Source organism: Hylobates moloch, unplaced genomic scaffold (genome assembly GCF_009828535.3).
Source record: "Hylobates moloch isolate HMO894 unplaced genomic scaffold, HMol_V3 SCAFFOLD_13, whole genome shotgun sequence".
In the NCBI taxonomy this organism is placed as follows: Eukaryota; Metazoa; Chordata; class Mammalia; order Primates; family Hylobatidae; genus Hylobates; species Hylobates moloch.
Window position 1 is genome coordinate 50,665,314 of NW_026652288.1, and position 11,238 is coordinate 50,676,551.

General features: G+C 55.2%; 1 protein-coding gene across 1 annotated transcript; it reads right to left on the reverse strand.

Annotated features, from left to right (window-relative positions):
- Positions 1-5,047: 5,047 nt before the first annotated feature.
- On the reverse strand, positions 5,048-8,230 carry HOXC9 (homeobox C9). Its single transcript, XM_032173526.2, has 2 exons — positions 7,665-8,230; positions 5,048-5,965 (listed from the first exon to the last, which is right to left on the reverse strand). The coding sequence occupies exons 1-2, from the start codon at positions 8,200-8,202 to the stop codon at positions 5,721-5,723; spliced, it is 783 nt and encodes a 260-aa protein (XP_032029417.1). The 5' UTR covers positions 8,203-8,230; the 3' UTR covers positions 5,048-5,720.
- Positions 8,231-11,238: the final 3,008 nt, after the last annotated feature.

An 11,238-nucleotide genomic window follows, 5' to 3' on the forward strand; every position in this document is an offset into this window, starting at 1 on the left:
GCTGGCCCCTCCCCAGGTCCAAAGCTGTTCTGTCTTCTTCCTTAAATCCAGGAGACTCTCTTGCTACCTGCTATGGGTAGAGGAGAGGGTCAGAGGCGGTGAGGCTGGGGAAAACTCCATATACCCAGTCAGGGCCACACTGCCCCTTCAGACACCAGCCCCTGCATGGAGCAGGAAACCCAGGCAATGGCCACAAGCTTGGCTAGGGGCTCTGAGGGCAAAGCTGCTAGACTAAAAGGAAAGGGCAGCTGTGTGTCCCTGGTTTCTAGCTGGGCTGATTCAGGACATTTCTTCTTAGGAGACTATTTGCATCTGAGTTGGAGGGGACTGGAGCAGGCCTCTTACTTGTCCCCACATACCCCCGTGCCATAGGAAATGCCAGCTCAGCCTGGTGGGGCCCCTGGCTTCACTGCAGCCCCCTCTTCCCCAGGCAGGCTGCCCAGGCCAGGATGTGGATGGGAACTGTCAACAGACACTCTTTAAATATTTATCCACACTTTCTTTGGAGGGTTCCCCCATCCCCAAGACTGAATACATTCAAGTTAATTCTAATGGATTGAAGAACCTTAGTCCATCAGCACCCTTCTCTGGCCATAAGTGTGTACAGTGATTTGGGCTTAACACAGACAGAGAGAAAAAAGGAGAAGGTGAGAATACATGCGTGCTGTGTGCATACGAATGAAAAATATGAGTAAGAATTATTTTTCCAGTCCTCTCCCTCACCAGGGTGTGAGGCTGTTACCCCCAGGAAATCCTGGAGCACACTCAGGACACACACACACTGTATGTGCTACTTCTCACCCTGAGACACATCAAGTCCATGCTCAGTGTAAACTAGCACACACATGACTGGAAGCATCCCTGCCACCTCACAGCCACTGTACGCACATGTGCACAACCAGGCACACATGCACACATGCCTGACAAACACAGATGCATCTTTAGGTCTTTGCATTATGAAAGCAAAATGCTACCTGTTTTTCTTCCACATCCTGGGGGTTTCAGGGTTGGATGAGGAAGGAGGCGGCTAGGCAACCAGACCTTTTCCTTCCCCATCGGGAGCCCAGCTCTGGAGATGGAAGAAGGAATGGCGGTTCAGGGCAGGATGGTTTAGAGAGAATGAACACCTCCCCCCACCCAACCCAGTCCCTCTATTATCTAAGTAATTGCTGGGGAAATGGCCACTCTCTGTCAAATTCCCAAAGGAGAGTCACTGGTGCAGGCAGCAAGAGCTCCTTCCAGGATCCCCTGCATTTGGGGAATCCCACCCCCATCTCAGGAGCTGCCCAAACTCTTAGACACCCAGAACTCTGGCATTGGAGCAGCAAGAGGGAAGGGTCAGAAGAGGGCTATGCCAGGGCTGCAGGCCTCCCTAGGGTCCAGAACAGCAGGGGTCAGGACAGGGCGTCTCTACCCCTACCATAGCTCGCTTCAGCCTTGGCTCCAGCCCTGCCATTTCTGAGCCTGCTCTTCGGGTGCTGCGATGAACAGAGTGGACTCTGGGCTCCCAGCATCTGGGTCACTGGAGACTGTCATAAATACTTTCTCTTCCCAGCCTGGAAAAAGGAGGCCCAGAGGGCTGGATCCACTCTGGGGCCTGCGCCTTATCATTTAGGGGGTGGGGTGGGGGGATATTTCGACATTTTATGGTCCAGCGAAAACCTTGCCAGAGGGCTATTCTTCTGGGCCTTTGTGTCTTGGAATGCGACTGTCCCGAGTGTACCGCCACCGCCGCCTGCCCGGAGGGCCCACCAGTCCCGCAACCCCTGGTCGGACTTGGTTTCCCCTTTTGGGGGTCCCTCACCGTTCTTTCATTTGTTTGTTTGCTTTCTTTTACACGTTATCTGGTTTATTTCGCTCCCCGAGCCTGGAAATAAAGGAACAGAAAGCAGCCATCCTCGCCGAGGCCGTCTCTGTCCCTCTCCCCGAGGCCTGCACCGCCCTCATAGGTACCACGGATTTATGTTCGTTTGTCCGGGTCATTCTGCCTTTTTGTGTTAATTACGCGCTGCCTGCTTTGCACTTATCTCCTCCACAAAGCGATTATTTTTGATGCCTGCCCTCCTGAGCCTTCCGAGCCCGCTGCCAGAGCGAGGGCCCACCTCCCGCTGCCCTTCGCGAATTATTTACACCTCGCAGGTGAGAGGATTGATTTGCTCAGAGCCAGTGGGGCCGGGCCGGCCGAGGCGCGGGGCCTTCTCGCAGCGGCTGCGGGCCGGGCCTCAAATGTCAGTGCGGCCAGGGCGGCCCAGGGCACCGCCGCCTCTAACATTGAGCAACAGCGCCACCTCGCGTCCTTTTGGTCCCATGCAGTCCGGCTGGGAAAAAGCTAACAAGAGGTCCCAGGCTTGACCCAAAGGTGGAAAGTGGGAGGAAGGAACCTCCAGATGGGTGCGCAGGAGAGAGATTCCCCGCAAGGCAGTTGCCCCAGGACTGCTGTTCTTTTGTTTTCTAAGTTCTTGAAATAAAACCTTGTGAAAGGTTCCACACTGTTTTCCCTTTTTGTTACCCTCCCTTCTCCAATTAAGAGACTCTAAGCAAAGCAACTGCCGCGATCTCCCTCCATTCAGGCGCATTTCTGGGCTTGGAACATCTCCGCGAACGCGGATGCACGCCCCGAGGCTCCCATGACCGTTGCCCGCGGCGCGCACCCTAAAGTCCTCCCTCCTCTTACCCTGATGCTGGCCCGGCACCGACTATTCCGCCGCCGCCTGCAGGACTTTGGGGTGGGACTCTGACTTCTCCAGGCTGTTTGACCCCTGGTTTGTAGCCCATCCCTCTCGCGCGCGCGCTCTCCACCTCTCCCTCTCAGCCAGTGAGGTCCTGTTCTCCGTGGGCCATAGACAAAACATTCCTATAATCCGATTTCAAAGGAAAGTGTCCACCTTATTTAAACCATAAAACAATTAAGCCCAGACGTCTAGCCAGCTCCGCGCTGCTGTTTTGTTCGGCCCCATTCAGAACCCAGAACAGGGAGACAAACAGCGCCATAAAAGTGGCATTTTGGGGCTGCGGAAATGTACCTATCCGCTGCCTTCCCAAGTGGAACAACCTTCAGGGTTTTGTGATTCTGACAAAGGAGCAGAGGAGAGGTGGGAGGGGAAGATTAGGGGAAGAGGGCGTTTGCTAGCCCCTCTCTACCCCCAGCTTTCATTTCTTTCCCCAGATGCGTGTTGTGTTGTTGTTTTAATTCGTAAATGATAGCGAATAAAAAATGATTCCAATCCTGACCTGCAGGCTGGGCTGGGATTGAACAGTGGGCCGGGCCGGGCCCGGTAGGCCCGTTCTGCATCCCATGCTTTCCTAGGGTCCTCCAAGCCCGCGGCCCTCCTTCCTGCCCGCAGTAAGGCCGCTCAGGCCGGCTGCAGGAAGCAGGCCGCGCTGATGGACGCTGAGGGGAGGCGACAGGGCCTGGGAGCAGGGGCGGGGTGGAAGCCCGGAAACGCCGCCGCTCTGGGTCTGGGAGAGAAGCCCGCATCCCAGCGCTCCCGACCAGGGGAGAGAGGGGTGTCTTGGCCTCCACTGGGTGGGGAACAGGAGTCAGAGTTCCAGAACAGCAAAATGGTCAAAGAGAGGTGTGAGGAAGGAGAAAAACTATAGGCAAAGCACCTTTCAAATGGACCAAGAAAACAATGCTTCTGCAACTGGGGAGGCGGTCTCCTAAGCTCGAAAGAGGAGCTGGTGCTTCAGCGACTGCGAAGTCCCTTGTTGCGACTTGATTGCCCCCCAGTATTATCGAAACAAAACTTTCACCCCTTCCTACCTTCCTCCAGTCACCGAAATTGGAGTTTTTAATAGAAAGAGAGAGTAGGAGATTCAAATGATGGGGAAGGGGCTGGTCCCTACAAGTGTCTCACCATCCTGTAAGGTGATGCTATGGGCTGGGGTCTCTATTTTTTTTTCACGGAGTATCCCCCAAATATTCAGAGCGACACCCTGTACCTTTGGCAGAATGGGCAGCTTGAGATATTAAAGGACTATATTTCAAGCAGTCTGATTTTAATAGTTTCCAGATTGGGGGATTTCCGAGAAAGGGGGCGCTGGGCCGAGGCATACCCGGCAGCTTGTGTCTGCTTCTGATTAGCAGATTAAAACTGCTGGTTCTAGGAAGGCGCTCTGGGGTGCAGTACAGCCGATCAGCCCCACCGGGCTGTTACACACACATCCCCACATCTTTGCGCTTGGGGTCCCACAGCCACCAGGGAGCACCCCACTCCTGGCTAATCTCTGGCCAGCTTCCTTGGGCCTTGGGCACACCAACCCCCAGAAATGCTGCAGCTGCACAGCATGACCCAGTCACCCCCAGGTAAACATTCAAACTAAACACCAGAGTAGGGGAGACAGAGATTGGGAAGAAAAGAACTAGGAGAAGGGGAGCGAGGAGCTGAGACTGCATTGAGAAGTAGAAACTACATCTAATTCTGATTGTATTGGCTTTGCCATCTTTCTCCTTCCTTCCTTCTTTTCTTTCCTCTCTCCTTCCATATCCCATCTCTTCTCTCTCAGTTTTTCTTCTACCGCAGTCCCCAGTGCCTGTCCTGCTCCCTGAGGCCTGCCTGGCCTTCCTCCCAGTCACACAACCCCTCCTAGCCTTCTTTCCCAGCCATCCTTAGAAGCACCAAAGCACCAATGCAGCCAGGCAAGAATCCAGCCTGGGCCCTCACCCAGCACCCAACTTTCATCTTCACCTATCTCTTCCCTCCGATCTCATGTACTCATAAATTATTACAATTAATTACAGCCAAAGAAAGCCATTCATGCCGTGCCTCTCCCGCGCACTCCATCTAGCCACCAGGAAACTTGTAGGCAGCCAGCCAGGGCAAGCACAAGCTGGGCCTGGGCCTCAGCAGCCTCCACCCCACCCCCAGAGCCCCCCCCACCCCTCCCTGACTGGAGAGAAGCAGCAGCAGGCATTTGCCCTTCCAAGGTAGAAGGAGCCCATTCTCTGGCTCCAGCCTCCACTAGACGACCTGAGCACTTTCCTCCTCCACAACAGCAGACTGGGAACCATAGGGAGGAGAAATAACGAGAACTGGATACAGTTGGGTTTCTGGTTTTTTAAGTGACTTCGATATATTAACACAGGGCTGTTCTACCATAACAAACAGAAGCACGTTACAGGACGGACGCTGGGGACGAACGCTGGGGATGAGAGGGAACACTATGTACAGCCCAAGGCGCCGGCCTGCACCGGCCCGACCCAGCCCACGGCAAGGTTCCCAGCCCTCGCCCCTCAGCTCCTGGGCTGGGAATCATTATCATGTATGTGTGTGTGTCTTTTTTTTTTTTTTTTTGTACAAAATCTGCACGCAGAGCGCCCCAGGCCCGGGGAGGGATGGCCTGGACCAAATACGATACAGGGAAAAAAAAAATAGAAATATAGCGATTCAAGTACTGGCTTCTCTGAAGAAAGGAGGAAAAAAATCACATTTGTGTGTGTCATTTATTTCGGTTGCGCTGGGGAAAGAGAACGCAGTTTCTCTCCCCGCCTCCTCCTCGCTGGGTAGAACTAACTCTAAAACACCAATATCTCAACACTGAACCCTCCCAAATCGCAAGAGTTTTCTTTTCCCCTTCCTTTGTTTCCTTTTTAAGCTGATTGGCTTTTCTCTATCTTGCTCTTTCCTTTTCTTTTTCGTCTCTCCCCCGCCTGTGTTGGGGTATTTTGTGGGGTTTTTGTTTTTCCCTTGGCTGTGCTGAGGCAGCAGGCTGGGCAGGGTTTAGGACTGCTCCTTGTCGGTTTTCTCTTTATTCATCTTTTTCATCTTCATCCTTCGGTTCTGAAACCAGATTTTGACCTGCCGCTCGGTGAGATTGAGAACCCGGGCCACCTCATACCGTCGGTCCCTGGTTAAATACATATTGAAGAGAAACTCCTTCTCCAGTTCCAGCGTCTGGTACTTGGTGTAGGGGCAGCGCTTCTTCCTCGTGGAGCGGGCGTGAATCCAGTTGGCCACGGGGTTGCCTGGAGGGCCAAACACAAGCAGGGGTCAGTGGAGCCCCTTTCCAGCCCAGGACTTCTGCTACTCTACCCCCAGACTTAGCTCCCCAAATGCAATAACTGAACCTGAATTTGGACACATTTTGCCTTAGGAATTTTCCTCCTTCCTCGTTTTGCATTCTGTCCCCTCCCCAGCTTCCCCCTTTTCAGTTTCCAGCAGCTAAAACTGTAGGAAATCCAAAGCTATCAAAGCCCCTCCAGTCTGGTCCTCAGCTTCAAGAGTAGTAATTTGAGAATATCCTCATAAAAAGTCCAAATTCCCAACCGTTTCATAGGCCCATAAACGCTTCTCTCTCTTGTTTTTTATTTTTATAGCAAGGTCTCTCTCCTCCCCACCTCCCTCCTCCTCTGCCCCCTCCCATCCTCCCAGCCCACAACCAAGTCCTGAAATTTTAGCAGTTCTGCTTCCTGACCCTGAGAATCACTAGACCCCTCACCACCCTCTGCAGCACCCTCCTCCCGCTTGGAGTTCAACCCTGCTGAGGCGAATTCTCAGGGTGATGCTGAGACAGGAAAAGTCTTTCTCCTCTCCCCAGAGAGCTGCTGGCCTTGGGGACAGGCTCTCCTATATCTTAGTTTTCTTGTTTGGCCTCCAGTGCCCCCCTCCTGCCAGCCCCAGGACAGGCTCTGCAGGAGCCAAGCCTCCAATTTCAGGTTTATGGGAGTAGCTGAGGGCAGGGAGGGAAGCCTTCAGAGGGGTATAATTAGGCCCTGGCCCCTTATGGGGCTGGAGGAGATTTCCTGCAGCCCCCTCCTGGGACTCCCCCAGACACTTCCTCACACCCAGGGGTCTGCACCCCCTCCCCTGCTGTTTCTCCTTCTTTCCCCTTTTTCTGGCCCTGCAGCTTCCACCTGACCCCCCCACCCCCGCCCAGCCCTCCTGTGCAATCCTCAGAAGGCGCCTGTCTCCCTGATTGGAGTGTGTGTGTGTGTGTGTGTGTGTGTGTGTGTGTGTGTAGAATTCTCTAATCTGGGGAGATGCCCACTCCTCATCCCTGATCCCCATTCTCAACCCTTCCCCTCCAAGACCCTCAGAAGAGGGTTCTCAAGTTTAAGGAGACTCAGACCCCACTTTTGTCCCCACTTCTCTTTGAAAGTCCTGATCTCTCCAAGTTCCCAGGCTTCGAAATACCTCAGACCCCTCACCCAGTGCTCCTGGGGGAGAAGTCCATGGACCTTCTGTTATGAATCTCTAGTGGGGTGAGGACCTCCACGCTGACTGGGAAGCAGGGGTCATTCTTCTCGCTGGGGGTATCTCCTCTGGGTGCCCCCAGTGTCCTCCTCACCTCTTCCCTATCCCATCTCAAATCATAAACTGAACCTCACCCCCAGCCCCATCCCCTGGCCTTGTCCGCCTTTCTTCGAAAGTGGTGACTGAGCCAAAAAGCCTGGGCTGGGAGGAGGGGGCAGGGGTCTCTCATCAAAGCCAGCTCCTGAGAGAGGAGCTCCCCTCAGCCCTCTCCCAACCTGTCTCCCTGGGCCCCATTCTCAGACCTCCTGCCCCTGAAAGCTCCCCAAGGTAATTCGCTTTTATTGAGTCCTCGCCCCCTCACCCCTCTCCCGCGCTCCCTGCACGGTTCGGGAGAGCTGTAATCCGGCTGCCCCCGCCCGTCCTCCCCTCCCCTCCCGCGCCGGTTGTAAAGGAAAATTGCTCCCAACTTACTGGGGTCCAGGTCGGCCTTCTCCTCTTTGTGCTTGCTGCCGGCGAGCGCGTCCGCCTCGGGCGAGGGCAGTGTCTGCGGGGCGCGGTCGCGCAGCTCCCCGGGCGAGCCGTACATGTAGTCCGGATAGCTGCGGCCGTCGCCTGGGCCGCAGTCCGCGCGGCGCCCGGGGTAGGCGTCCGGCTTGAGGGCGTAGTGACGGCCCCCGGCCGGGAAGCTGGGGAAGGAGACGGCGCCGGACAGCGGCTCGAGCCAAGTCCGCATGTAGCGCGTGTCGGCGCCGAGGTGGGGCTGGGGGCCGTACGGGTGATATACCACGGACGACTGCGAGGGCACGGGCGCCCACGACGTGCTGAACACTGCCGGCTTGGGCGCGAAGCTACAGGACGGAAAATCGCTACAGTCCGGCACCAAACCGCTGGGTCTGGCGGCGGCGGGGTGAGCCCCCGTGGCCGGAAACCTGGACGCTAGGAGGTCTTCATTGTCGTGAGAGATGAGCGAGTCCACGTAATAGTTACTGATGGGCCCCGTCGCCGACATCGTAACGGGGTTTTACATACATAAGATTATTGTATGAACTGTATATGTACTTTTTATCTGCTCACAGAACAATCAAGGCAGGTAATTATTTTTCCAGCCTTTTCCCCGCAGCTCATTGGCTCCCCGGCCCCCACGTGATCGTATTTACCCAAAAATACGGCGCGGATCAATGCGCAGGGGCTTTTTTTTCCTTGCTTTTTTTCCCCCTCTCCCACCCCCTTCTCTCTGTTGCTCCCCGCGACCTGCGATTTCCTGGGGGTCCGGAACTCTGGACCCAAGGCACCGGTCACCCCCTCAGGACGGCTCCTAGCTCATCTGAGAAGCCCCTGTGCCCATGTCCACCCATAAGCAGATGGCCTCCCCCCAACCATGAGGATTTTTTAATGGGGTGAAAATGCCAGTCCCCGAAGCCAGGGTTCTCGGACCCCCAGGGCCGAGCTGGGCGCGGGAGCCCCGCAGAGGCGGGGAGGCAGACCGAGGTAGGTGGAGGAACTATTTCTTGACGTAATCCGTCTCTGTCGGCCCCGACGCTCCCGCAGTCTCTGCGCGAGCCGAGATCAGCGATTGTCAGTTCGGAACGTGGCTTTTAAAAATGCGTTTTTAAATAGTGTGTATGTATGTATTTCTTTCAGGAGCAGCAGCGGCGGTGAGGGAGGGAGGGTGGGAGGGGACTGGGGAAGCTGAGATACAGGGAGGGAAGGAGGGAAGGGGAGCATTCTTCTGCCACTGGCCAACTCTGCCCCCCAAATCTGGGGTAGGAGAAGCCTGAGGAAGGTGGTCCCTGGGTGGGAGGGGTAGAACCTCAGGATCTCATACACCTTTATCAGCAGCCTCAGAAGTCTTCTCTTTGCTTTGGCACAGATATACAGGCGCCTTTATTTTAAATTTATTGTCTATATCTATTTATCTTTCTTTGCCAGCTTGAAGAAGTGTAGGAGAGATCTGCACAACTTAAGTGGGGCGTCCGCATCCCATCTTCCTGCGCACCCTCCTTTGCCCCCAACTCCATCTCTGCGACACTTCCCCACCCCCACCCCCCAAAAAAAGTAGTCACTCCCGGGCTCTGTCTGCAGATAGCCAGGGTGAGAGCGGGCAAGGCAAAAGAGCGACCTCGGTCGTGGGCAAGTAGCTTGTTTTTACGTCCTTCAATAAAATTTTTATGAGGATCATTTGATTGTTCATAAATGTGTCTTTCATTAAATAAAATTGTAGGCTGTTTTTGGAATGGGAAAAAAGCAACGGAGGAACGGGAGAAAGCAACTTCTTTGGGGTCGGATGCAGGAATTCCAGAGGGGGCAGTGTGATTGTAGAGGAATATCAGACAACTTGGATTCCTCCCCCCAATAAGTTGGTTGCTACCCTCCTCCTTCAATTGAGGGTTTGTGCCCAGCCCTCTGCTTTGCATCAGACTGTCCCATGGTGGTGTAGTAAAGGGGGGCTTTAGTCAAGTAAGAAATTATCAGTGTGGGTGAAGAAGAGGGGGTATGGAGGTTGGCTGGGGGGTGGGGAGAAAGGGACAGGTGAAGCCCCCAGAGATATGGTGCACTTAGGCAGGGTAGAGTGAATTTGAAGGAGGGGTGCAATTTCAGGGTCAGAAAGGAAGAGTCCCAGTCTGTGGCCAGGGAAAATAGACAGGAGCTGAGGTTGAGATGCAGGCTCTGGAGGCAGCAGGGTAGGAGTCTTCCCAGACCCGGTCATGCCTGCCCTTCTTTCCCTCTCCTGTCCCCAGGAGGGGACCAAACGCCAGGGGTGGGGGCGGGGGCTAGTTTTCTCCTGCGTCTCTGTGGATCTTTCTCCTCTGGGGTGGAGAAGGGCTGGGGAGAGTGTGTATAGTATGTGTGTTCCGGGGGAGGAAAGTTGGGGGGAGACAGCTGCAGCTGGCAGCACCAACCCCAGCTCCATAGGCCCCCTCCCAAGTCTCTGCTCCTCCCCCTCTCTGGCTCTTTCCTTTTCCTTTTCGGTCTAACGGGGCAGCTTAACGGGGCTGGGATTTCAACACATGGGGGAGGATGAGGGATGTGTTTGGTGAGGGAGAGGCGACTTGGGGGTTCAGCTCCTTGGCGCCACTGTCTTCCCCTCCCTTGAGCTGGACTGAGCTGGGAAACCCAACTTACAACAAGAAACAGAATATCTCTTTGGCCTTGATGGAGTTGGGTTAGCTGTCAATCAAAAAATCTCCCTCACTAGTTCAAGGAAAAGACAGGAGGTTCCAGTCCCCCTGCCGAGGCTTTCTCCAAATCCCCAGTGCAGCCAGCACCTCCCCCAGCCCAGGGCGACTGAGGACCCGGCCCGGCTCTTGGGCGGCTGCTGGCAGCAATGAGCAGAGACGTTTAGCCCTCAGCGGGGCCCGGGGCCAGACTGAGACCAAGAGGACATCAGGGGACAGAGCCTGAGAGAGACTGAACCCGAGACAGCCTGGGACAGACCAACTGAAACATGGAATCAGGCCCAAGAGAGGAAAGAAGGAAGCGGAGCATTAGAATAAAGAGAAAAAAGGGGGAGAATTAAAGAAAAGAAGGAAGGCAAGATGAAAAGAGATAGGAGAGCCGGGAAAGGCAGGCGTGCAGAGAGGGAGGCGGAGGAAGGGCGGCCGTACGCAGGCAGGACGGGGCAGGGGCGAGCTGGAGGAGCAGCCGTGGCATTGTGCAGCCCGCTGGCTTGCCGGGCCTTTGCCGAGGGACTGGCTCCGGGCGCGGCGGCCACTTCTGTCTGGACACAAAGGCGGAAGAGGCCTCCTCTCCTGTCCCTCCCAGGAGACTTGCTCGGGTGGGTAAACTAGGCCTCAGGGATATAGAACCCCATATTGGTCCAGACAGCCGCTCAGGCAGCTGGGGGCTGAGCCCTGTTCTCGTCAAGGAGCAAAGAAACAGAAGAGGAAAGAGGTTTCACGCCTGCTCTTCCTTTGCGTCTTCTCCAGGAGACAAGGCCAGCTGCCCCAGCCTCAGCTTTCCTGGAGGAAAGAGTCCCTAAGGAGCCTCCCCAATGGGCCTCTGCTATTTGGGAGAGTTCCTCAAATAGACATTGGGGCTGTAAAGA

Coding starts and splice junctions, on each gene's coding strand:
- HOXC9 (XM_032173526.2), bottom strand. CDS start 8,202: ATGTCGGCGACGGGGCCCATCAGTAACTATTACGTGGACTCGCTCATC. Junction 5,966..7,664: donor GAAGGCCGACCTGGACCCCA/GTAAGTTGGGAG, acceptor TTGGCCCTCCAG/GCAACCCCGTGGCCAACTGG.